The sequence below is a fragment of the Acanthopagrus latus genome, chromosome 7, assembly GCF_904848185.1.
Source record: "Acanthopagrus latus isolate v.2019 chromosome 7, fAcaLat1.1, whole genome shotgun sequence".
In the NCBI taxonomy this organism is placed as follows: Eukaryota; Metazoa; Chordata; class Actinopteri; order Spariformes; family Sparidae; genus Acanthopagrus; species Acanthopagrus latus.
Genome location: NC_051045.1, coordinates 14777040 through 14804146, shown reverse-complemented (window position 1 = coordinate 14804146; position 27107 = coordinate 14777040). Strand labels below are relative to the sequence as shown.

The 27107-nt window shown below is 42.0% G+C and overlaps 3 protein-coding genes across 9 annotated transcripts in view; all 3 read left to right on the top strand.

Moving 5' to 3' along the window:
• LOC119022525 (homeobox protein Hox-C10a-like) overlaps positions 1-27107 on the top strand; it is a 143723-nt gene that overhangs the window by 42094 nt on the left and 74522 nt on the right. For 3 of the 6 annotated variants that reach the window (XR_005075965.1, XR_005075966.1, XR_005075967.1), the window contains one exon: positions 10859-12616. The exons of 1 other annotated variant lie outside the window; for it this stretch is intronic. The gene's annotated coding sequence lies outside the window, so the exon portion shown is untranslated. Of the gene's footprint in view, positions 1-10858; positions 12617-13436; positions 13641-27107 lie in introns of those variants that run through there. 2 more of the 6 variants (XR_005075962.1, XR_005075961.1) reach the window with 2 other exon arrangements.
• On the top strand, positions 1244-8855 carry hoxc13a (homeobox C13a). The gene is made up of 2 exons (XM_037103494.1): positions 1244-5215; positions 7616-8855. Exons 1-2 carry the CDS (start codon positions 4552-4554, stop codon positions 7870-7872), a joined length of 921 nt encoding a protein of 306 aa, XP_036959389.1. The 5' UTR covers positions 1244-4551; the 3' UTR covers positions 7873-8855.
• hoxc12a (homeobox C12a) lies at positions 13655-20221 on the top strand. 2 transcript variants are annotated; one of them, XM_037103493.1, is made up of 3 exons: positions 13655-16637; positions 17878-18130; positions 18273-20221. In XM_037103493.1, exons 1-2 carry the CDS (start codon positions 16049-16051, stop codon positions 18114-18116), a joined length of 828 nt encoding a protein of 275 aa, XP_036959388.1. In that variant the 5' UTR covers positions 13655-16048; the 3' UTR covers positions 18117-18130; positions 18273-20221. The 2 variants fall into 2 exon arrangements, with proteins under 2 accessions (XP_036959388.1, XP_036959387.1); XM_037103492.1 differs by having other exon boundaries at positions 17878-20221.

Sequence of the window (27107 nt, the reverse complement as noted above, 5' to 3'; positions counted from 1 at the left end):
GGCCCGACATAGCCCACTGCCCAGTGAAATTACCACTTGGTTTACTTTGATTATAAAATATGGTTTGATCTCACAAGTCCGAAGCTGTCTGGAAACTCGTAAACATGGATGCAACCTGATTTCAGCATGCATGGCGCAGACTCTACCTGCGAGCTGTCAACACATTCTTGGATCGCTACATCGCCTCCTCAAACACTTTTTATGCCCAGGGACTTGCATCACTCTCCAGACCGGTGAGATCATGTTTGACAAGTAATGCTTTGGATTTAATGAGATTTTATCCAGATTCGACCTGATTATGCACGTGTGAAATAGACATGCAGCATCTATGTCACATAGTTGTTTAAATGGATGGTGTGCTGCGACAACAGGCAGACAAAAGTTTTATTATTTTATTATTTTTTTGATAAATCAAGATAAAGAACACTGACATATGTGATCATTTGACTCGTTTCGGTGGAGGTTTTGGTCGCTGTGTCATTATTATTTAAGTAACAGGTATATAATGTTGTAATCAGTCGGAGTAGTAGTATATAAGGCTTGCTCTGCTGCAGGATCAAAACAGCATATGCTACACAGATACTCTATAAAGACATATTGTGCTTACATAAGACATATTGACTGAGTCATGTGCACATGCAGGCAGTTCCTGAGAGCGGAAGCCGCAGGTAGGCAGGATTTGTGTGTGGATGGATGCTCTCCCCTCCCCCACAAAACCTCTGCAATCAGACGGGCTCTCTCTCCGTCAGACGCGGCCTGTCTGGAAGGACATGATGTCTGGTTGTGAAGATATTTACAGCAGCACATCATGGCTGCTTGTCAAGATATTGATAGTTGTTTCTGTTAACACTGACTGCAAAAAAGAAAAAAAGTGAAGCCGCATATTTGAGTCTTCCTTGGCAGATTGATTTACGCTTTTTAGGAAAACTTATTTTGAAAATGAAAAATAGGCGAATAGTTGCGAAAACGAAGCGCTGCAAAGTAGCCATCACCTGGAAGTTTAAAACACAGCAGCAGTTTTGCTATCATATTAATGTCATTATTATCATTTTTTCAATCTGTAATGAGGAATTCGGTGTTTCAACGACGCCACATGGTTGTAGTTTTAACTTTAACGTCGTGGCACTGGAATTATTCGACTTCGCAATGTGGTTAAATTATCGCGACAGGCTGTTTTTTATCCACAGTTTTTTTTTTTCCGCCCACGGCTTCTTATTACTCGGTCGACTTGTTGCAAATATAATAGAATATATGGTGACTAAATACAAATTCAAACCCTGCTAATTACTTCCATTGCAGTCCGCATCCACTCGTCTCCTTTAAGAATTACAGCTTTAAATATGGAGGCAATATTCGCAGCACCTCCGCCCCACGATGTGCACGTTTAGGGTGTGTTCTGGGTACGAAACTGTTTCAAACCAGCCGACTGTCTTACTTAGTGGTATACTGGTGGGTAAATTATTTCAAAATATTACATTGATGGGTAATTTGTGTGTGGTGAAATGAAATCTAATACACGTCTATTAAGTGACACTTGGACGTGAACAAACACGAACCCGTCCTTAAAGAAATTCAGCCCTTGTTTCTGAGAGATAATAAAGACGAAACTTGACAATTAAAGTTATATCTCTCAGAACTTCATATTTTTACAGGACGTTTGTTGGATACTGGCTTGAAGTCTGGTCGCTGTTGGCATTAAGGAGTTGAGGAGTTGGCTTCTCCACGTTTCTGCTGTCGTGGAAATGCGCCAGACGCTTGAATATTAAACATCAGGCTAATCACGTTGTTACTCCCACAATAACTGCAGATGAGAGAGATCTTGCAAAGGTTAAAAAAAGGAGAAACTTCTACTTTATTCACTAACTCTCTTCTTGTTTCTAATATATATGATTTTCTTGTGCGTATTTTTCTTTTTCCTGAAACATTAATTATGAGAGTGTGAAAAAATAATCCCTTTTTTCCACCCTCAGCTGTGGAGCAAAACCACACACGTGTGTGATTTACAACTATTGCAGTATAAAGTGTAACCTAATCACATCATGGAATATTCCTTTTTTTTTCCTTCTAAATTTAACAACATGCACTATTATCTCTGTGACTTCTGCCGCTAATCTCACCATCGCTACATCATCCGCGTGTCCCACAGAGCCAAACTGCTCGACTATAAACATTGGTAGATAATGTTGTCAGTCAGGATGAGCGAAAAACAAACTTAAAATTACATGATATCACTTATAACTTACACAAAGTCCCCTTCTCCTAAAATCTGAGCTTTCATGGAAAATATGTTAAGCTGGAAGGAGCCGGTTTCCTGCTGTCAAATTCCTCATCCTTTAAATAAAAAACACAAGAGATTATTTGGACTTCTCCCCCTCTTAGCACACAGCAAATATTTTAGAGAGAGGGGTCTCTAAATAACTGCTAGTTTGCATGCATACTCTAGTGTGAAGTTCATTCTTGTCTGTCTAGACTCTGATTACGACCCTGTTTGTCTGCGTTTTTTTACCTTGACCTTGGACTTCCGTGCAGCTGCCGTTTGGATGAGCCCATTCGCAGTTGTAATTTCCTTGAGACAAAAGAGGCTGAAGCCCCTGTCCGGAGAGAAGCGGACAGGGGTCTGAGCTTCCCCTTTTTTTTTTTTAACAAACACACAACGGTGGCCTGATTATCTCCGAGACAACTCAGCAGTGCAAAAATGTTGGATAAAACCAGGCACCCTTCGCGGGGCAGCTTGAAGCCTGCTTTATGAGTGACTCATGGGATAGGCATCACAAGCTTATTTTATGGATACTCTGTGGGCCTGTCCCGTTGGTGATATTTCAAACTCTAAAATACAGATAAAGTTTTTAAATATTAGTCTAGAAGTAATTTTAAAGAGAGTGCTGGGGTGGAAAGGGAATGGAGGATTTCCGCAGCTGATTACAGGGGCCTTGTGACGAGAGATGAGCTGACGAGACATTTTTTTATATTTTTATTTTTATTTTGAGGAGAGCTCTAGTCACGTTCCAGTCCCTCGAATGTGAAATAGGACGTGTGTAAAAACAGTTTGCGGAAGATGGTTCCTGAGTGAAATAAGCCCGCTTTTCCACCATGGTGTCTAATTAAATAGTCTGCACACAGTCCAGCTCAAAGCCGCCCCTTGTTCTTATTTTCGCCCATAAGCTTCAGCATCCACTTGCATGTTATGTGTGAATGGCTCAGTGGAACGGAAACGTCACATTAATTCGTCTCACGCTCTTTATTAATGTTCATGTTATCGCTGAGAAAAAGCGTTTGGACCTCACCGAGATTATTACTACGGGAGGTAATCTTGGGCCAAACATATTGCGGGAACAGTTGTGTGGCGGCTAAACGAGGCTGTCATTAATTTGTAAGTACCAACTGTAATTTCAATCTTCGAATTAAAGATGCGCAGTGTCCTGAAATGTAAATTGGCGATGACGATATCTTACCTGGAATAGCTTTCAGCTCGTCCTGTGGCTGTTCAGGTGCAGCGGCACACATTCAACTTTGCTCAGACTAAAAGCTGCCTAGTTCTGCATCTCACACACAAAAAAGACACACGCACGCACGCACACACACACACACACACTGCAGATATAAAACAGTTTCTAAAATTAAATAAAAACGAATCAAGTAAGGCTAAAAAGTCACTCAGCCTCCATCATATGAGCCTGTGACAGTCAACATTATCAGTAGGCATAATTAAAAATGTCCTGCTGGAACAGTAACACTCCACAGGAAAGCTTTGGTGACAGATTCTCATCTCAGCATGTTAATAGGTGACCCAGTGGCAGTTGTATTCGGGTTTAAAGGAAATGCGTCCTTCAGAAAAAGGAGTCTTGATAAGATTGGATGGTTTACACACACACACACACACACACTCTCTCTAACACACACATTTGCTTTTGAGAGCACAGCATTTCTTAACGCGCAATATTTAGTTTTAATATAGACAATAAATTGACCACAGACCAGGGATTCCAGATTAAATCAGTTCCTTTTTATTATAAGATTTAATAATCAGACTAAACCTCATCCGGAGCGTACCGCATCCACTGAGGGAAACACAAAGTTTGCGCACCAATGCGTCAGGACGCAAGTAGACAATTCAGATATTGCATTATTAGATATTTATATTTTTTATTTTATTTTCCATGCACATACTGTGACATGTATGAGAGGCTGTTATATTCTCTGGCAGTCCTCGGAGTCGGCCAAATTTCATACGTTGTTTTCGTTTGCCCCAATCCTGAAACTATTCAAACTCCCCTTTAAGGGTGTGGGTCTAAGTGATTTAAGCCAATGATATGACTCGGTATTCTGCAGGAAAAAACTGTGACATGTGAGGCAGTGGGTCTTTAAAGGGCTGCTCTGCCCCAACTCGCAAGCCCAATCTCGTAGGACTTGTTAGCGTATCACGTGCCAGATTCTTAATGAAGTGGACACACGAGGGCCTCGTGTGCGCATGCGCTTGGTGTAAAATGTAGTTGGAAATGAGGTGTCCGTCTTGGAGTAGTCGACTTTTAAAAAGCATCGGCAGCCCCTGATATGACGACTTCGCTGGTTCTGCATCCACGCTGGGCGGACACCTTGATGTACGTTTATGAAAAAAGCCCGAATGAAAACAACCAGAATAAAAGCCAAACAATGGAGGGACTGAGCGGTAATTGCCCTGCGACCCACTGCAGGGACCTGATGTCGCACCCCGCGCTGGGACGACATTCTGGCACCATAGCGACCCACCAGGGCTCCGTCTACTCGGATATTTCCTCTCCAGACACCGGCCGGCAGTGTCCCGCTCCTCAGACATCGTCCAGTGCATCTTTGAGCTACGGTTACCCCTTTGGAAACCCGTATTACGGCTGTCGATTATCTCATTCGCACAACGTGAACTTGCAGCAGAAGCCCTGCTCGTACCATCCCGCAGAGAAATATGCCGAGCCCAGCACAGCGCTGCCCACGGAAGAACTGTCCTCCAGGGCGAAAGAGTTTGCCTTCTACCCGAGTTTCGCCAGCTCATATCAGGCTGTTCCTGGATACCTCGACGTGTCAGTGGTGCCCAGTATCAGTGCCCATCCTGAACCGCGGCACGACGCATTGATCCCCATGGAGGGCTACCAGCACTGGGCTCTCTCCAATGGCTGGGATGGGCAGGTGTACTGCTCCAAAGACCAAACGCAGTCAACTCATCTTTGGAAATCACCTTTTCCAGGTAAGGCACATTTATCTTCGCATTTATATATATCTCTCTCTATTTTTTTTTTAAATATAAAAAGCTGTCTTCTGCAGGCTGGAATTCATATAGTAGTCCTGCGGCTTGGAGGCTCCAAGAAAGCTACTTAAATGTAGTTAGATATTTTTACCCTGCTGCGAGGTTATGGCTTAGTCTTTGAATTTTTATTATGTGCCAATTAAGTGCCAATATCAACTTACAGGGAAGTCCAGGGGAACTCAAAATGTGCTGAATAAACGTGCAACTGTCATGTTATCAAGTGTCTTTTATGGACTCTGAAAGCACAGACACCGATATTCTCTTTAACATAAGAAATAATCTTGCATTTAGTTAGAAGTGTAGGTAAAATGACAGCATTTAATAAGAAACAAGGAGTTCAAGTAGCTTTTTAGAAACATGGCCCATAAGTGGTTTAGCATTATCCCAGGAGCGGAGCATTTGCAGTTGTTTGTCTCTGTAGTCATATGATGACTGTAGATCAGTCTCAGTCACGTACAACAGAAAGGACACACCGGTGCATACCTTTGCCCCCTGTGTGACAATATAGTGACTAAGCTAGCCTACTGTGTGTGGATTGTCCCAATAAATCTCAGCGCCCCGCGATGTGTCCACAGTGTTTTGCATATAGCAGCATTTATTTGTCAAACATTTCCAGTGCCTGCAGACTTCAGCACCAAATAAAACAAAAGGTTCACAACCGCCGATCAGTTGACGTTATAACCCAGGCTCGCCTTTTGCTTCACTCACTGTCATGCAACATGCATGATATCTGATAATGGACACTGGGGCCCGAGCAGTATGCAGTTTACAGAGTGTTTACTAGACTTCCGCCTTTACCACAACGGGTTTATTATCTTTGTGAAATCTGCAGGTATTTTTGAATCTCAGATAGGGATGTGATCAGACCGCGACGCGTCTTCCCTCGCGACATTTGCCCCCCATTTGAATTGAAAATACGCGAGCCACGCAAGCACGGGCACGCAGTCAAATGCGCGCGCACACACATGCGTGAAAACACAAGCGCGCGCTGTCCATGTCGTCCTGTCTCGCGTCATGTACACACATGCACACAAACTGACTCACACAAGCACACGCAACCACTTTTTCTTAAGATTTTAGAAAACAGCGAACTCTCACTCATCTTCTATTCCCTTATGAATGGATCTGTAATATATGATACGAATAATCTATATATTCTTGTTTGAACATCTATTGGTCAAAATTTAAGATCCGTCATATGCACGTCAACTGTGGCGAAATATCCACAGCCCCTGACTGTGAAATTGCACAGGGGTAAGAAGCCCCATGTCTCACATCTTGCCACTATTTCTCAAGGTACTGCCATACTTGTCCTGTCATGTTTCTCATTGGCTGTCTTGCACTCAACTCCAGCTTTGGCGAAAGGGTGTAATCCCAGACCTTTACTTACCTGAGCAAAAAACGTTCCCACTGCCAAAAAGATTTGGGGGCTTTTTTTTCTCACGAGATTTAGAAATAACATGGTTAAAAAACGAAAAACAAAACAAAACAAAAAACAAAAAAACACACACACACACACACACACGTGTTAGTTTTCGGGAAACTCGGGGAAGCGTCAATTAAATTACGTCTGACACGTGAGATTGTTCAAAATTTCAAGTTTTCACGCTTATCAGTTACGTTGCAGATGATCATTTCTATTTTCCAGCCGGGCACCGCCTGACGTATTGCGCCCACATTGAGACTGAGACTGTGGTTTATACTAACACACCACCCCGCAGTTTAATTAAACTCTGTAAGAGATTTATCTCACAACAACAACGAGGTTTGTTGTGTAGTTTAGTCAATCAGCAGATAAAGTATTGGCGTGCAGTCTAAGGACGAACAGTAATCACTGGTCATTGTGGGAACAATGCTCAATTGTAGTGGCTGTAAGTTTACAGTGAGTTCATGCACAGAAACAAAGGATGGTCCGTCACCGTGCAGCACATGTAGAATACACTGTACATGTGTACATTACTGCGTTCATATATGTCAGGTGCAGCACACCTGAGAATCTGACTGCAGAAAAAAAACTGGTTTGTGCTCATCCACCCCCATATCTACACACACACACACACACACACACACACACACACACACACACACACACACACACACACACACACACAGGGAGCCCCAATCTTGAAAATGCATCATTTTAAACCTTGTGAATTATTATTATTATTATTATTATTATTTTACATTTTCTCATCAGTGATGAAATGTAACATTTCCCAGCCTGTCTCAGAAATAGACGTGTCTTGTCAGCTGCAGTGCTTTTGAATCTGTGAAGCAAAACATTGCGGTGTTTTTACGCATCGTCTAATATTTTCCTGGCATTTCTCTTCTCCCTTGCAGATGTTGTGCCACTGCAGCCTGAGGTCAGCAGTTATCGTCGTGGGCGTAAAAAGCGTGTCCCGTACACCAAGATCCAGCTGAAGGAGCTGGAGAAAGAGTATGCAGCCAGCAAGTTCATCACCAAAGACAAGAGAAGGCGCATCTCGGCCGCCACCAACCTCTCAGAGCGTCAAGTCACCATCTGGTTTCAAAACCGACGAGTCAAGGAGAAAAAATTTGTCAGTAAATCCAAGAGCACTCACATGCACACTACTTGATAAGATCAGCGACCTCCTTTTTGAAACTGCAACTCATACCTTCCAAAAAAAACCATCTTGCCATATATTTTACCTCTTGCATCGAAAAATCGTGGCTGACGAACATTTTGGCAGTGTTTTTTTTTTCTTTTAATTTAAGTTCCATCATCGACCATGCCAACACGCCCCCTGTTTTCAATTTAGAGAGAATGCTCTAAAAACTGTGAAAATATTGCAAAATTAACTTCACATTTGTTTTATATGAATGTACATATATAAATATATAATATTTAAAACGATATCTGTATTTCAAAGACAAGTATTGCGTGTTTTTTTCTTTTTTTTCTCTCATTTTTTTTCCAAGCCAAATCACGAACGGACCGGTGACATTTCTAAGACTTGCAACGGGGAGATCAAAAACAGAGGAGACGGTTCTTTTTGTCATTTTTTGAGAAAAACAAAACAACCGAATCGCCACATGGACATGAATTGTGGTGTCATGACACGTTGAACTTGAGACTTTTTACCATCTTCAACAGAAAGCTCACAGAGGACTTTCGAGCGAAAGAGTGTGATGCTGAATTTCAAAAGGCTATGTTCCTCTGTGTGGGATATGTTCTCTTAAGCCTGGGGTAAAAACAAAGGCTGCTATGTTGTTATTCTGTATAGTGCAATGCCTTTATTATTTAATTCATATTATCTAGTATGGCGGAACTGTAAACTGGAAATATCCCAAGACCTGTATGTTTTCCTTTGTCAGTGAAGGATTCTGTCATGCAACTGGAATGATTGTAAACCATTAAAGTCAGTGAGTATTACACATAAATGCACAATCGTTTATTTTTTATTTTCTGTTGTCTTTGTTAGTGTAGCATTTCAGCTGATCACACACCTTGTACGGAGCCTGTAATTTCTTACTTTTCGTGCAGTATGTTGAACTGTATTGTGGTGTTGAATTACGTACTGGTAACGTGTTTCATAAATAAATGATGATTATGAAAATGCTTAAATATTCAAGTCAATCAACCACTGCAGCATTTCCTTTCGTTTCGAGTTACACTGGGTGTCATTAAGCAGCCAAAGCTCTGACCGCTGTCGCCTTTTTCCTCTTCAACATGAGTCTGTAACATCAGCAGCGGATGGGCGAGTTTAGATTTTTATGTTGCAAAGTGCTTGATTGTGACTAAGTGGAGAGTTGGAAGATCCTGTTAATGGAAACGGGAGATGATCAGTGTTTGCGCACGGATGGTGAGCGGCAACGCGCATTTTCTGACGCTTGCAAACTAAGAACAAAAAGAAGAAAAAAAATACAAAATGAATCATTATATTTGGACTCATTTCAGATCCTGGGAGGAGATTAAAACTTGCTGGACCTGATCTTTAAAAACGAGTCAGAGTCGGCGGGTGAGAGAAAGTCGCTCTGCCTAAATCTGTCCTATCCGACCTTTCAGCTCCCAGCGCGTACTTTAATCAAAGTTGATAGCAAAGATGTATTATTACCTGTTTCTTGGCTGAGGATCAGTTGGTACAGTCTTCGCAAAAACAGCCCTGAAGGCACATCAGTGCTCGGGTCTCACTGAAACATTCAGTGGCTTACCCAGGCTCTTATCAGTATCACTTCCATATTCTAAAGGTACAAATTACTCAGTATAACCCGCACGCAAGAATTCATTGAGCAGTGTATTTAATTCATTTGACCGCACCACATTCTGCTGACTCTGCGTACTGTGAGACATCAGCGGTACGCGCATAAATGAAAATGGCAAAAATGTCCGCGCGTAATTGTACTTTTGCAGCACATGAAACCATATATGCTCTATACGCCCTATAGTCCTGTAGCCCCCGTGCGTATTTGGATTTTTAGTTATGCTGCTGCTGTGACTCTGTTTCAGAAAGAACAGGTGAGTTTTGCCATGAACTTGAGGTTGCATTTGAGTGTGAACACCTAAACACAACTATTAATGAAAATAATGCGCACACACTGACCGTCAAGTCCGTCCAGAGATGCATTGCGCGTGGCGTCTCTGTAGTTTTGCCCTGAAATATATGTTTATTAAGATAGTTCGTTTACCTCGTGCGCAAATGGGGTAAGTGTTTTTGTACTTGCGACCTGAGTTATCGAGGAGTAAAGTTAAAGAAACATAAAGAAACGTTGTCAGTGGTTTTGCAGATACGTGCTTGGCAAATATTCATTGTGCACTGTGGCGATGGGACTGAGCATGAAGGCCTGGATTTTTCTTTAAAAGCCTGTTTCAGTGAAATAATTAGATATGCGTAAAATTAAATTTAAACATGGCTGCACTGAGAATAGTCAAGTTGAATGTGGTTTACTTTAAGGTATTTGAGATGAGTCTTTCCCAAGTTTGTAACTTTAGATTTAAATCTGAATCAAAACATTTGTGCAGATCAGTTTCTGCATTATACGCTGATGAAAATAAACACAGCCTCTGACTCTCATTTCAGACCAAATAATTCACGTCTGATTGCCACATTCGTGTCTAGTGTCGCAGCTTTCCCCGGAAACCTCGTCCCCACAACATAGTTTTGTTTTGGGCTTTAATGTGTCTATAGGCGAGTCGTGGGCTGCACTCCGTCACTTTTTCCAGCTCTTCAGATCTTCTAAGCTTGTTGATTAGAATCCAAGCCGTCAGACTGGAAGTTTTTTTTTTTTGTTTGTCTGGTTCCTGGATTTTCAATCCTTGTGGAAAGTTCTGGGTCTCCTGATTTACCCTTGACCATGACTATGCAGTCACTTTGACCTTGACATCACAGCAGATTGTGAATAATAAATAGGGGGCTGGACACCAATGCTGGCGGTTTGTTTGTAGGCAAACAAGGTGTTATTTCCCTGTCTAGACAGCCGGGCTTAATGACGTGCCATAAATACATAAAAAAGGGGAAGTGTAGCGATATCCTCTGACCTGCATTTCTGACCATCTCTAAGAGCTGTGCATTAACATTTGGGCTCTGATCTTTTGTGCTTTTTTTTTTTTTTTTTTTTTTGCAGAAGTCCTCTAAAAGTTGTTGTTCTGGCCCCACGCCTCTGGAACCACCAATGGTTTCATTCACTCATCATGAGGTGTGTGTTATTGACCACGAAGGACAGGTAGGACTTTTGACGTCTCACACCAACACCAGTAATCTGCAGCAAGCAGCCATACTGTCGACACAGCGAGAGGAAATGATAATACGACGTCGCCCACTCGATAGCGATTAAAGGTATGGCCGTTTTCCTCCTATATGGCTCTAGGCCGACCTGGACTTTGTTTTATGACTTTTTTTAAGCTCAGAACAAACGCTGTGCGTCGAATAGACAAAAATAACGGGCAGGGATGTGATGAATAATTTAGAGGCTTGGGCGTTTTTTAAAATTATTATTCCCTTCAAAGTAAAAGTGCGCAGCGGTGATGAACTTGGGGTCTTTTTTTAAAAATATAACCTTTCCAGTATAATTCTTAATATTTAAGGAACTTAAGAACAAAAATGATGTTTTATAAAAACTGCCTGTGTATTAAATTGGCTGAGTAGTGATTTGAGATTAGCCATAACATGGCTGATATTAAATAACAGCGTGAAGGACTTGCAGAATAGGCTAATTATTTTTATTAAAACTTAGGTGTAATTCAAAGGGACAGCTTTGCTTTGAAACATGAACATTTTAATTTGAAATGTATTTCACAGTGTCGCAGTGAATAAACACAGAAATATCCATATGCGGATATTCAAAATAGTTTCATATACAATTGTCGAAGAAAATGTGAAATTATGTTCCACTGGCCGAGCACTGCAATACACTTTTCCTGGAGGTTGTTTTTTTTTTAAATCTGCCTAAAGTTGTCAGCGAGAGTAAACAAATAGCCTCCACGGCCGAGTTTAACATTTACTGTGCCGAACAAAGAGACCCAAAATACGCTCACAAATCCAGAAAGAATCTCTTCGAATAAAAGACAAAATACTCAAATGTAAAAGCTTTGGGACGCTTTGCAGACTGATCAGCCACTGAATTTACATTGAAAAGGTAAAATAAGAAAAAGTTGCATTGTCTTTTGGTTGTGTGTGGAGGCGTCAGAGCCTGCAGGCCGCTGTCAGCCTCAGCTCTGAGACAGGGGGCTGATAACCTCTGGTGGTGACCAGAGGAAAATATCAGGAAGTGCTGCACCGTCTCCAATGCAGGAATATATCACTGCACTTATTCTGTTTCACTGAAATCACTCATTTCACTCTGTGTTGGAACTCCGTTCAGTGTATTGGACAGTGCTTATGAAATATCGAGTTGACAATCATAATCTCTGATGCAAAAGTTTTCTTTTTTTAAACCTGTCAAAGTTTGAAAGGCTGCTAATAGCGGATGGTATATATCAAATATATAAGTTACAGCTGGAGACATGAGTCTTAATCGTTTACACATGTTTTGTGGTATGATTTTTGTTAAGATCAATTTCAAATGAATGAAATCAATGTAATATTTTTTTGTGATTTAAAACGTCTGCTGATGGAAAACATCTGATAATGTGCAAATCACATGTCGGAACAATATGAAACAACAAAAATAAGTAGGACTTCGATGTTATTCGACAGTAGTTTATTTTCCTCTCTTGATTTTCTTGATATTTTTGCAAATGTGATTGTGGGAACTTGTTCCACACATTTAAAAGCAGTGATGTCTGAAAAGTCGCTTTGTTTTGGAGCGATTTAACATTTAATTGACGACACGAGCCAAGTTTGTTTTGATGCTGAGCAATTAATTACAGCTGTTTGTAAGAGATTTAGTGGACGAGCAGGTTAAGTTTCTTTTTCTTCATTATATATACACACACACATGCGCGCGCAAACACACACTCACACACACTCACTCACGCACGCACGCACACACATACACACACACATTTTGCACGGATTATTGAAATAAGTTAATAAATGAATAAATACAAGTTAATATTTCTCAGTTTAAGTAAAAAGCTTCCAGCCGTCAAGTTCAAATGTTTGTATCCATAAAGTGACGCAGAGTCTTTGCTATAAGTGCTAGTTTGCGATGTTTTATTTGCGTATTACTACAAAGAAGTTATAGAAACTGGAATGTCCTAATTTGTGATATATTTTTCTGCATGTATTTTTGGAGAGCTTTAATTTAAATCGTATTCTTTATACTTATTTCCAGATTATAGCAGTAATTCCAGAGGTCAAAGAATAATGTTCCCCTCTGTATGTATTCAGGGAGGATGATGTAGCAGTGCAGGATAAAATGCAGCCTGCTGTAAACAAATGACAGAGATCAGCCAAAATCTTTCAGCCCAAACGTTACCACTTTTAGTGGCTTCTTTAGGCTTCCCTTGGTGGTTTGCTCTCCTTGAAGGAAGCTTTAAAAGGGTTGCACAAGGCTATAACTGTGGCAACCTGCCTGCAGAGAATCAAAGAGAAAAAGGGAAGAAAAGCCCTTTGTTTAGGCAATTGCCCTGTCTGGACAGGACCAGTGGATTCCAGGAGGGTAATTTCAATATAGCTGCAGACAGTGTACTAGACAGTGACCTTGACAGTGCTATATGCTCCGTTTACCAACTCCTCTCTTTTTTCTTTTTTTTTTCAAGGCAGATTTTTCTAGTCTTGCTAAATGAGAGCACAAGACCTAGAGCTCACGGTCAGATATGACATCATCGTCGAGCTATAGATGCGCTGAACAGACGAGCGGTTGTTTTAATGTGAAATGCGGATCTTGTTGGGGGGAGACATGGAGCGGAGGCGTGGAGAGAGACGAGGCGAGGAGGCGCAACACATGGCCTCCTTTTTTTCTCCCCGAGGTAAAGTGGCGACTCGAGCCTTACACGTTTAACTCTCTCACTGGACAGAGCATCCGGGCCATTTTGTTGTAAACATCACACTGCGTTGTTTTTGTTTTTTTTGTTTTGTTTTGTTTTTTTGTTGTGCTTTTGCTGTAGCTGTTGCATTAACAAGGAGGAGGCCGTGGAGTGATAGCAGCACAGCTCCCCCAACACTGCTGCGCATAAGACCGAGGCACAGGATATTATATTATTGGGATTGGTGGTGTGCTGCATTGCGAGACTCACTAACTAGATGCAAGAATGTGCAGTGATAGGAGAGGCAGTGAGTGCAGGGGACAGAGAGAAACCGTAACGGATCCCTCAGAGCTTCTCCAGTTCAAGCATTTGATATTTTTTTCTTTCTATTTAAGGCGAGAGCAGGGCCCGCTGCCTCTGGGTTAGGTGGGACACACGGTCACAAGTGACGAGCCCGGCTATCAAATATCGGCTGACTTGCATATCCTTCCCAAACCAATGTTTAAATGAACGCTGATGTGCTCACATAACACATCATTGGCAAATTTGGAGCACGCGACTCGCACCGTTCAGCACGCATGTGCAAGCTGCTGTAACCCTGCACCTTTTTTTTTTTTTTTTTTTTTTTTGGGTTAATCCTTAACCTCACCTCATGAATTATTAATCAGTGAAGCCCGTGTATTCTGTGTTATTTGGACTCTTATGAATTATTTTATTGTCTGTGCGTCGTTTGACAGAAGGACGTATGCCAAGTCAGCGACAAAGCAAAGAGGCGCATGTTGGAATATTCACATTATTTAATGACTTTAAACCACCACAGCCTCATATTTTGCGTAATATTTTGCCGTACGTTCATTTATTGTATGTCTATTTTTTCCAATCGAGACTTATTCGTTTAAGTGAAGTATGTGAGTTCAATATCAAGTTCAAACCCACCGTAACTCTGCGTCTGAACTTGAGTGCATTGACGGCGGCGTACGTGTGTGCTCGGTTATAGTTAAGATTTCTATTTACTAATTCCGGCTCAGTGATTCGTCAAACTATTTGTTCTTGACGTCGTGTGAGTTTTTTTTTTTTTTTAAACTCTAATAATTGAGACATGAACAGCTCTCAAGCTGAGTAACGACAACTTGAGATTCATTAATTGATTTTGTCTTCCTTTTTATACAGTCGAGTGTGGGCTGCTGCTGGATTATGAATTTATAAAGAGGACAGTGGGATTGCTAAAATTCTTGCAGGACTTGTATAACATAATATAGAAAGCTATAAACGAATTGGAAAGTCTTCCTAGATTTATTTTCCTATTAATGAGGAGTCTGTGGAGCCGGGAGTGGAATGCGAAAGGCGTAGTCATATGACTATGGTTGGGGATGGTGGTGAAACAAATTGACAACCAAATAAAGACCAAATTAGAATTAATTCCTGAATCATGTGAGTATCATGAAAGAGTTTTTTGGAGAAAAAGTACACTGTGGATTCTCTGAACGGTATTTTTGTTGATTAGATTAAAAAAAAAGAAAAAGAGGCCTTTTTGTCACAACAGGAGCATGACTTCCGTGTCAATTATTAGTTCAGTGTCTTTGGAGATGCATGCACAAATCAACTAATTAGCGGGATATAAAGCGGGGAGACTCTCTGCTGGTTGAATCAGTTAAGTGCCCTCTGATATCCTGTAAAATTCATATAAAAGAATTGTGAGAGGTATAACAATCCCACCAGAGTTTGGCTGCGAACGTTTATTGGCGGTATCTGTTAAAGTTGTTCATGTGAGGTGTACTAGAGAATATTATGTGAAATATACCCTCTTAAAGTAACCTTGTAGAATATCGTCCTCTTTTTTACAGAGCCAGTGGCTTCAACCTGCTGACCCCGTTACTGTAAATACGAGTAGAGTGCGGCAATGAGCATCAGTCTTTTCTTAAAACAAGCTTGTAAAATTGGGACATCACAGCTTTATGTGACATGGAATTCAACCATAATTTGCTAGAAAACAAGATGTCATATGCACCCTCTCCTGCAAGAAAAATAGTTTTCATAAGAAATAGCATTTAAAAAAACTTTTGCCAGCTTATAAAGATATTAAACGAGGCCATGGACAGTTCCACGAGTGTAAAAGGAGAAGCAGCCGGGGCTCCTTTTGGACTCCGCAGGACTCGAGTGAAGAAAAACAAGATTCTACATTTTTAATAAAAGGTTTATAGTATTTTTAAAAAGCATATAAACCTCTGTAATACAGAAGTTAATGTTTTGTTTTGTCTGAGATGGACCGAGTGGGTGGTACCATGTGTAGCAGAAGTTAGCCTGGACACGTGGTTTGAGGATGACCAATCAGGCGCCCCTCCAGGTTTAACTATGTTAAATGTCAGATTGCAATAAACTAGAAGCTGTTGGTCGGGCCCGCGGAAATGGGCGAGCATAATCTCCTTAATCCAGGGTTTGTGGGACCTTTGGTAAACATCCACACTGGAGACACGTTTTACTTTCCGAATTTTAGAGCCTCAGGGGGACAACTGGCGGGGCTACCGTCGCTCTCCTACCCGAGAAGGGACAATGTTTGCTCCCTCCCGTGGAATCCTTCGGAGCCGTGCAATGGATACTCTCAATCCTACTTTAGCAGCCCCGTGTCTATTAACCCCTCTTTCAGTCGGTCGTGTGAAATTACCAGACCAGACGAGGGTAAATGTTACTATAACAACGGCAACGGGAACAGGGAGACCTGCTCAGGTGGCAGCAGCCTCAAACGAGAGGACAGGGCGAGAGACACACCATCATTAACATCTGACCACGGGATGCACGGTGGAATTGGCAGCACTGTCGCCTTTTCCAAATATGATTATGGGACCGAGCAGCTAACACAAGACCCGCCGTCCTGTCAGTCAATGGAGTCCGACTCCAGCTCCTCTCTGCTCAACGAGGGCAGCAAGCCTTCATCCAGCGACACACAGACCCTGGTGTCACCGGGAAGCCATACGGGCAACATAGCAGCAGGCGGAGGTGAGTGCTTTTTATTTCTAAAATCGCGATTATCAAAGCGCCCGCTCGCAGGATTTAGCAGAGGGCTGCACATGGCGCACAGTGGTGGTATAACGGCGTCATTAGGGCTCGTTATCTTGATGCACAACTTGCAGCTTGCACTAGCCTGCAGGGTGCTTGCGTGGTGTGCAAACGCCGCTAGGGGCTGCCCTAAAATACCTCCCGCGCCATGTGGTTGTGTACAGTTACAGATAAGATCCCCAAACCATATTGTCAGCCAGCTTCTGAATAAAAGATCAGCCCTGTCACTGCGTTTCCATACATTACGCAGGAGACGGCGTAGAGGGGGGGAAACGAGTGGCTGATTTTGGTGTATTGTTGCACTTTGTGCAAACAAATTAGCGCAGTGATTTAAAGAGGCGGAGGCGCTTTGGTTGACTGCATCGAATAGAGAGAGTTTTCTTTTTAATGACTCGTAAAGCGAATTAATATCTGTCGCTGTGTACTCAAGAGTCATTTAATATGCTCTGAAACTCGCAAATAAGTAGGGGTATTTGCAAGCACGGCTTAATTATCACGTTAATGCTACTTTAACTGCAACAATAAAACTTCCTGTGACACAAACCGCTGTATACTGGTGGTCTCTATAGGAAGGCTGAAAAATAGAAAACACCTATGATCGGAAAAAAAATTGCACAGAATTGCACACGTTGTTGTCCTCAGAGTGGGGTTTGAGATCTCATATGCACAGTCAGTCCAGGCAGAGAGACCAAAACAAATCCAGCCTGGCTCTGTGTGAGTGAGTGTGTGTGTGTGTGTGTGTGTGTGTGTGGAGGAAGTGACAGCTTCCAGGGGCGCCAGTTCTCTGAAATCCTATTATAAAGCAGAATCCCAGCAGCTGGCATCTTTTTGCAAAACAGAAAAATATAACGCTGTGGTGAAAAATACTGTCTGCATCTCCACAGCAGCTGGCAGTGTTTTTGCACAAACTGTGTGCTTTATTATTGTAACGCAGTTTGACTTCTAGATGTGTATTTTGTGGCTGCTCTGCACAGCCAAGCTGAATTATCTGTTAGATGCACTCTGTGTAAAGTGAGAGAATTCCCCAAGCTTCCCTTGGACCACTGGTACCCCTGTAAGCTCCTCATAACCTTGGAGGTGACCGTGATTTTGCAACTGTGGTGACTAATCCGTTGTATGCCCCCTCCTCCTCCTCCTCCTCCTCCACCTCCTCCTCCTCCTCCTCCCCCCTCTCCTCCAGCTGCCCCGTGGTACCCGATGCACACTCGGACCAGAAAGAAGCGTAAACCCTATTCCAAACTTCAGCTGGCAGAGCTAGAGGGTGAATTCATGATGAACGAGTTCATCACCAGGCAGCGGCGGAGGGAGCTCTCCGACCGGCTGAACCTCAGCGACCAACAAGTCAAGATCTGGTTCCAGAACCGCAGGATGAAGAAGAAGAGACTCATGCTGAGGGAGCAAGCTTTGGCCTACTTTTAGAGATGCGGCAGAAGGTGAATCGATAGGCAGTTAAAAGCCCAGCCTTCTGCGCTCCCTTAGGTCTTCTTTCAATGCATGCACTCATCTATCCATCTTTTACATTGCAGCAATTATGACAATATTTTTCTGATATATATTTTTTTTGTTCTCTCAAAGGTGCGGGCCACACAAGCCCATAAACAAGCCACTAACTGGCACACAAAGCTGTATTCTCCATGTCAAATAAGACTGCCTTCATGTTTGGTATTATCGCACAAAAGCTGTGAGAATGTGTTTTCTGTGTGGGTTTGCATCTCTTGTTTTTATTTTTTTTATTCCCTGATTTCGTCAAGAGATCCGCCTACGCCCTAACTGTAAACCACGCGAAATATGTCATCCAGGCAATAGCTCTATTTTTGGGGATGACACACATTTACAGCATTATTTTTCTTTTTTTGTTTGTTTGGTTCCATTTTTAGTCAGAGAAAAAAATGAGGAGGGAGCGAGGTCACTTGGGGAAAATTTCCCCCCCAAAAAATAAGGCCTTAAAATATCAGTGAAGTCAGACAAACACAGAGAAATGCAGACTGACAGGCTGGAACCGCATCCGCGCAATAACATCTGAGGTTATGAGCTGATAGAGAAGAATCTCCCTCCCGGTTGCTCAATACTTCTTTTGTTTGGTTAGAGGAAACGTCGCCTTATCGCCTTTTCTTTTAGTTTTCAAACACGCGTTGTGGGCACGTTCACGGTCACGGGCAGGAAGTCTGGAGGTCTGGGGAGTCTGCAGGAGGAGAAGGGAGGACTGGAGCCGCAATGTGATCCATATCGATAACTTTATGAATGCGCGTCGACTGAAAATGATCGGCCATGACTTCGTTCACGTGCTAACGAGTTTATAAAGGTTTTTTTTTTTTTTTTTTTTTTTTGTCACGTTAATTACCTTTTCAACTTGTCTTAACAACAACCACAGAGGTCCTGCATGGGGTGGCGTTCCTCCAGTTGAATGAGATCACCGTCTGTAGACGGTTCTGAGCTGCTAATACAAAGTTGTGCCAGTTATTAAGTAAAACAAAGATTTAAAAAAAATGAATAAATAAAAAAAAAAAGGAAAAAGAACATTATTCCACACAATCAACTCTCGAATCTGTAAAGGAAATATTCACCCCGTACATTTGTACATTTTTCGGCCCACTTGGTTAAACAAGGGGAGCCGCCTGAAGTTGCAACTGGGAGGAGGAGGAGAATTAGGTGGAGGACAAGTTTTTAGGCCTGGAGGAGCATTTCTGAAACTTGGTGCTCAAAAATAAATATGTAGAAATTTAGAAGAAAAAAAAAAGTTGATCACAGGCCCACGTGCGTGCTCCCTTAATTTCGTGGTGGGGGGGAATGCGGTGCATCATCTTGTCATGTATAACGAGTAAGCTATAGCAGTGAAATGTATTTGCAAGCATGTTATTGATGTGAAATAGCTATAAGTCATGTTCTGCGGGCCACTTTTTTCTGTAGGTGACTTTTTTATACAATTTTTGTTTCCGAGGAAAATCAAAAGCGAACGCCATCTAAAGCATTTTTGACACAAACGTCTACAAAGAATGTATTATTATTATTATTATTATTATTATTATTATTAGGGTGGAAGGACGGAGGGCCATTCAGGCCTATAATGTACTTGCTCCTTGCAACGTGCTCAGTGTTGTCCCTTTCCTTACCTTGTACTCGTGTATAACTTTGTAAAATGAACCCACATATATGTTACTGTTTGCGTCCTATTTCAGGATGTCCTTATCGCTATGTAATAGTGCTTTATGTTATTGATCGTCTTGTACAATATCGCATTCCACATAGCCTATTTGTGGTTCTAAGAAGTTGGAAAAATGTATAGGCCTATTATGTTATACTGCCAAGAATGGATATAAGAAATGATATACAAGAAATTTTACAATACATGACATTTAAAAGAAACCCTGTTTCTGTGTAATAGTTGTTTGTTCACGTTCTTTTACTTCGTCCCTCATTGCATTCCCTTCTTTGCGCTTGTAAGGATTGCTACGTTGTCTTGTAAAAGTAATAATGATATGAATGTATATGCGTAAGGTCTTCAATAAACAGAATATTGAAACGTTTATTGGTGTTACCTCAGTCTGTCATTAGGTTGCCTCGCTCGATGTTCTCCTTTGAAATCCGGCGTTTCCTGAGCGCTGACTGGTGGGATTATTTTATTAGACGTGACCTGTAACACAGTTTAAAAATACATGTGTCCGCCGCCGCAGTGAAATAAAGATCTGAACATTAATGGGACATTTGGAAGCATTTGAGAGGGTGTTTTGTTGGCACATAATTGTACATGCTGTGAACTATAATCAATAGGCCGCCCACACATGTTGGCCTCGTTTTTTTTTGTTTTTTTTTTGAGCAATGGCCGCTCGGATCCAAAGATACAAAGGTAGGATCAAGGTGGCTGTGATGGCTTTCCGTGCAAAATGGCAGCCAGATGCATCTTCTAAACACCATCTTGCAATGAATAATATCCCCGTTTTACAGTCGCCTGGAACACCACGACCGCTTTGTAACAACTGCATCCGTTTTTACGCAAACAAAAGAGCTTTTCACATATATTTCTGGAGCTTTGTGGTTTCCCCTTGAAGTTGGACCTAATCAATGTCACTGGTATGCTACAAGCCTATAACGGGGCAGCTAAACACGCAATAGCTCTGTAAAGCGGTAATAGGGTTACACCCCAGTGCTCCATATAGTCAAGCCTCTTGGCCAGTCCGCTCCCCCTGCGCATCCTCTCCTCTGGTTTAGGTTTTTAAATGTCATAATTACACATCAAACCAGGGTTTATTATTGCATGCACTCACATCGGGCATAAGCAAAAATGTTCCTTCAATGCTTACATCTGTAACAAATCCACAGATGCGTGTGCAACAAATGCATATGTAGCGCCCACAAAGCTCTCCCTACTGGCAGAGACGTGTAAGGCAATGCAGGGCTTGTGCAGTGTTTTCCTATCAGCTAACTAACCAAGCATTAATGCGCCTGTTCTCAGCAGCCCTCAGAAGCTCAGTTAGGACAAGTCCGTCCACTGGAAACTGTGCTGCGGTCTCACTGTTGAGATCAGATGTTGCCTTTTCAGTGAACTGTGAACGGCCGCTCCTGCAACCGACCCGCTGGATGGCCTTCCTGAGCTAGTCTGTCCATGAGCACACACACACACACACACACACACACACACACACACACACACACACACACACACACACACACACACACACACTTCTCTTGGCGCTGTGTTAATTGTGAGCTTGAGCATTCATCAATTAATTTATATTTAAGATTCGGTGTAATTACGACCGGACACACATGGCTTTGAGCTGCAGCCTCGCCGCAGTACTAAACTATCTCAGAAGCCTCTGGTGTTTGTGCCTGTTTACCTCAAACTTCCCCATTCAGGTAACACATACCCGTCTTATGCGTTCACCAACATGAGAATAATAATTCTCCATGTACACGAACATGTGTAGAATTAATATAAGGGCTGTAATTTCCTCCTTAGGAGAAAAAAGGCCGTCTGGACGCGCTGCTGTTGGACCAGACACAACGCGTCAGCTTACTGATATTAAGGTGAATAATAACAAGTCTTTTGGTGTCTAAAATTACCTCTGCAAATATTATTAAGAAATCATGTGATTTTCTTAAATTGTCTCAGTATACAATATATGTCTAATGAAATTTAGATCAGATATGAATATGTGGCTGCCGCTTCTTTTTGTTTTGGAATAACGCGCCTCGTGTACATTTACGCATCTGTTTAAAGCCGGTTTGGGACTAATTTCCGTCGAATAACTATCTGGAATTTGAGCGTGCATATCAGAGGACTTACAATCATCTGGATTTGAATAGTTTGCACTATTTAATCAGAGAAGTGCAGGCGTATTGTTATCATGCAGCCTTGTACGCACAGACCACAACATCCACATGTCCGCGCATGTTTTAATCAGAGGAATACACAGTGCATTAGTTTTGAAGTGGCTCTGTTCCAAGGCAAAGCATGCTCAGGAAGTGTGCCAAGTGTTTGTTGCAATGTGATACCAACGAAGGTAACACTGAGGTAACACTATGTAGATCTTGAATTGTGTGTATTGAATTTGATCATCCAGGGGACATCATTCATAACTCCAATCTTTTTAGCCTATCAAATGCGCTGTTGACCACGAAAGGAGATAAACCAGCGTCTAATGTTTGTGTGTTGCCTTGTTAAATGGCCTAGAGGAGAATAATAGATGCAAAACGCACCATGACGCCCCTGACTGTCCTGCAGTACCTCAGCCCTTATTTAAAACAAAAAAACAAAAACAAAAAAAAATCTTCAAGGTCAATTACGTTAAAATGTTGTCCAAAAACCTTAAATGAACTCATGTCCGTGTGCGCGCCGTTTAAATTTAAACATCAGCAATTGTAATAACTTAATTAGGTTCAATTATTTATGTTTCTGGTTTTATACGCCTTTGTAGCTTGTAAAAAGTGCGCAACACAATCTGGCGAGATGTGGAAAAGAGAGCGAGGGGAAATAGATATTAAGCAGGAGGCATGATTTGTAAAAAGGAAAAAAGAGAAAAAAAGGGAAAAAAAAACTTGCAGTTAATTAGAATTCAGTTTAGTGAGAAATATGTCAGCTAAAATCTACGAGACCGACAGTTTGCATATTTTGGGAACAGAAATGTGTTTTTGACAACAAGGAAAACTGGTGTGTGCATCGACACAGCTCACAACTCGGAGAACAGCGTGGATCATGTTTGTCACCGAGATTAAATGATGAAACCTGGCTTGTGTGTCCTTTGTGACACGTTGGGATTGTTTGGTCTGAATAACGAGTCAGTCTGCTCTTTGAACGGTGCCAAACGGATATCTCAACATGCGCTTTTAACTTGAACTTCAAACCAGATTTACCAGCCTGTCTCATGTGCGTCTTCGCTGTGTCGCCTGTGTATTCACGTATTTTCTGTCCTTATTTTTTCTTTTTCCTTGTGACAAATACACTTGTGCCAAACGTGTTTTAAGAGCTTTTGCGTCCAAAATAAGAGCACTAAACATTTTTTTTGCAGTGCGTCCCTTACCTGCCATCCCCTCCCCTAGAAAAGCTAAAAACAATCACTGCAGCAGCTTGCGCAACGTCTAATATTAGTTTGAACTTATTTACATTGCCTGCATTGTAATTTATTTTAATTTACTCTGTACAGGATGTAAGAGAGGGAGGGAGGGAGGGGGGCACTGTCGCCACTGCGGACAACCACAAGATATTTGGATTGTAAAACAGGATGAAATCTCAATTGGCTTTGCAGGTCTTTACAATAGGTCTTTCACTGCTCTTGAGCACTTTTGACTTTGAGACTGGCTAAATCTGTTTATGGCGGCCTGTCTCCGCGTCCCAAAGGTCAGTGAGCTTCACAGTGCCCTTCGCAGAGAACTTGTGTGGCATGTGGTCTGCGTCCCCCGCCACCCCTCTGCCGTTTATGGCACGAAGCTGGCTGGAGAAATAGAAAGCAATGTTATTCCGACTAAAGTGTGTATGTGGTGGGGGAGTGTAGTCTCTCTCTCTCTCTCTCTCTCTCTCTGTATGTGTGTGTGTGTGTGTGTGTGTGTGTGGACATGTGTGTGTGTGTGTGTGTGTGTGTGTGTGTGGACATGTGTGAGTGTGTGTGTGTGTGTGTGTGTGTGTGTGTGGACATGTGTGAGTGTGTGTTGAAGCAGAGTGTTAATGTGATAGAGAAAGAATAGAGAAGGTAGAGTGCTTAACGAAAAAAACATCCATATCGTTCCGCTCTTCTCAGAACTGCTATCCATTGATTTTGACATGATTTGAAATGAGTTCTTTATGGGCCCTATTTCTTTCCGAACGGTACTGTCTTATCAATTTGTTTTTCAGGCAGCATCGCACGTCCAGCAATCCTTAATGCGGGGTGTGAAGGTTTCATCGCTGCCTCGGAAATAAAAAAGAAAATGCCTGACTCCTCTCGGACTAGTTGTCTGTGATGGAAAGAAATGAGATCCAGTGGAATCTTAGAATATCCAAATTGACAGAGGTCGAGATTGTAGATCAGTAGGCAGTTGTTTTTATTTTCTGTCTCCCTTTTTTGGGCCATGCGTGCATCTTTGCCACGTTTATTTTATTTTATTTTTTTTTTTATTTTTGTTATGGCGTGACTATATATTATTAACAATGTGAGGAATGTTAACGGCACATGTCAAGCCTGCAGTGAGATTCTGCTCAGTTATATGGAATCTCATTTCTCATGCGCATTTTTCAGTGTTTTTAAATAGATCGGTTTCTCACGTGTTTGCTGCCCGTTGCGAAGAGGAAATTGTTAATTGTTTAGTCTTTTTGGGGGGGAAAGGGGTGGGTGGCGGGGGGTGGGCTATCCTCACCAGGCCGAGGCTTGGGTCCAAACGCACTGAAGGTCAAGTATGCAGCACAGAACTGCTCAACCGGCGGCACCTCCTTCAGTCCTTTGCCATTTCATACAAGATGGAAAAATTCTACCATCACCTGTTCAAGTTATTCCAGCGTCGGTTCAGTGCACGTGCAGTCTAGCCTGGACTATACTCCTTTTTTTCTATATGAAGATCAATATTTGTACGTGCAGTTTTCTTTATGTGTTTAAAGGCCTGGCTCTGAAGAAGGAGCTCGGAAAATTTGCTGCTCTGACGGCAAAGAAAACATTCGAACTAAGTGGTTGAGCAGGCATTTGAACGATATCGGACTCTGTGGCGTGAAGCTCTCGGAAGCTTCTATTTTGGGTCCACATACTGAAGCACTCCTGTGCATGGCAAGCGCAAACTAAAGTAATGCGATTTGGCCCCCCGGGTGCGAAAAGAACCAAGCAGAGCGCTCTTTGTCTCAATTAAAATAACTTCTAAATACACCGTGAATCTGCACCTATTGCAGTTTTAAAGATAAATACATATTAGACATTTTCAGACATCTAACCAAGATTCCGAATTTGCCACCTGATTGTCCCCCCTTTTCCGAGAACACTTTGGTTCCAACAAACAATATTTGACCAAATAATGAAAGAAAAACAAAAAATGTACAATTTCTGATGGAACACCTTTAAAATAACTGCACATAAGAAATATATGTCAACATATGATCCATTTCAGGTTTTGTTATCATTTTTTATTGTTGTCATTGTCACCACACGTATTGTATCATATGTAGGTTTACAAATTCCAAAACAAACCGCTGCGTAATGGTTCGCAGGTCGTGCGTAATTTTGTGCTGTCGTGTGCGTAATTTCCCAAACCTGGCAAAACCCCGTTTATTTTGGATAGTTAATCGGCCCCTGTTTGTTTTCCAAACACTGGGCTTATTATCTCCGCTGATTTTAAAAGGTGATTTGGATATTTTGGGAGATTAGCTGTGCAGTTAACAAAGGTCTAATACACCCCGAGCCTAAAAATATCTTTTTTTTTAAAATACCGCCATGTGACAGGCCACAGCCTCGAGAGCTTTCAGCACATAGCTCTTAATTTTGGCTTTTTTAGAGTGATATTAACTGTGAAACTAACAGCCCCTCTAGCAAAATATCAAACACAGGCTCACTTTTAAGATCTTCGAGGATCCATTCAAAAACAGATACACTTCAGTGTGTCTGTACTCAAAGGACTTCAAGGGTGTTTTCAGGGCGATCTGAATAACACACAGGAGCTGGAGCCAGCAGTCACCATTGGGCGATTTCTTGAGATGTGAAATCATTTAATACTTCTAATAAAAAAAGTTAACACATTGTTGTGAAAGCTTTATATCCTAGCGGTTGAAAGAGAAATACACTCTGGAGATTGCTCTCAGTGTAACGGCAACACACATCCTTATCTCGTAAGCTATTGTTGCCACCACAAACGCTTCATGCTAGGTGCATTCACTGAGACCTCAGTAAAAAAAAAAAAACAAGGCTCTTTAGTGTTGTTTGAGACTGTTCGCAGCTCATACAGCCAAGTTTAACTGCCCGACTTACATCCAATTAAACTTATCTAGGCCATGAGGGGACAGTAATATGATTACACTGGCTTCCCACATTTAGCCTTGACTTGAGCTAACTGAGCTGCAGCAGAGTTCTTGGTGAACTGCGCCCATTGTATGTGCGTGCCTCTGTGTTTGTGTGTGTCGCGAGTGTTGTATCATTTGGCACAGGATTTATCGACAGGGAGCCGAAACGCTCCGCAATATTTAGGAGCGCCATTTTTTTTTTTTTTTTTTGAACTGAGAGTTTCTTCTTAACAAGAGGGTGACACCTAGGTTAACCATTGTAATTATGGCGCTGGGTAGCAATACATAACTTAAATTCCACAGACACAAGTCGTAAAGTTAGTGCTTCAACAGTGATATTTAAGCGAAGAATGGCAAATGTTTACAACACCTTCCCCTTCAGAGCCCTGGACTGAGCAGTTTTGACAAACGCTCGAAATATGTGTGACACGCTTCTAACCAAACCCTGCTCGTCATTGTGCGAGTCCTTGAAAAGATAGAATAAGTAAAGGGGCTGATAACTCTGATCTTTGCGTGCAGACTCTGCATACACTTAGGCTGCTCATTTGGTGCAACCAAATCAAACTTTCCCGGGTCCTACTGCTAGCGGAATATCAGCTGCTGTGAGGCGCCCATGCAGGGAAATAAACACATGGTAAACCTTATTCTCCGACTGATGGTCTGAGCGCACCAAGGCGAGAATCGTCGGCGTTTAAACCCCCTCGGAAGGCGGATATTGCCAAGTGGACACTGACCGGTCATATTTTGCCACATTATGACAAATACTGCGACTTCAACACAGCCAGCAGCGCCGTTTCTCATTCGTTTAGGCGCCTCAATTCCTCTTGTGTACCATGTCTTTTAAAGTCCTCTTTCATTTTCTTCTGTTGTCTCGATCAGAAGCCCCTAACTTTAGAATTTTATTGTGGCATCATTTATTTATAACAGCACATTACTTATTTATACCGCGCTAATACGCATCA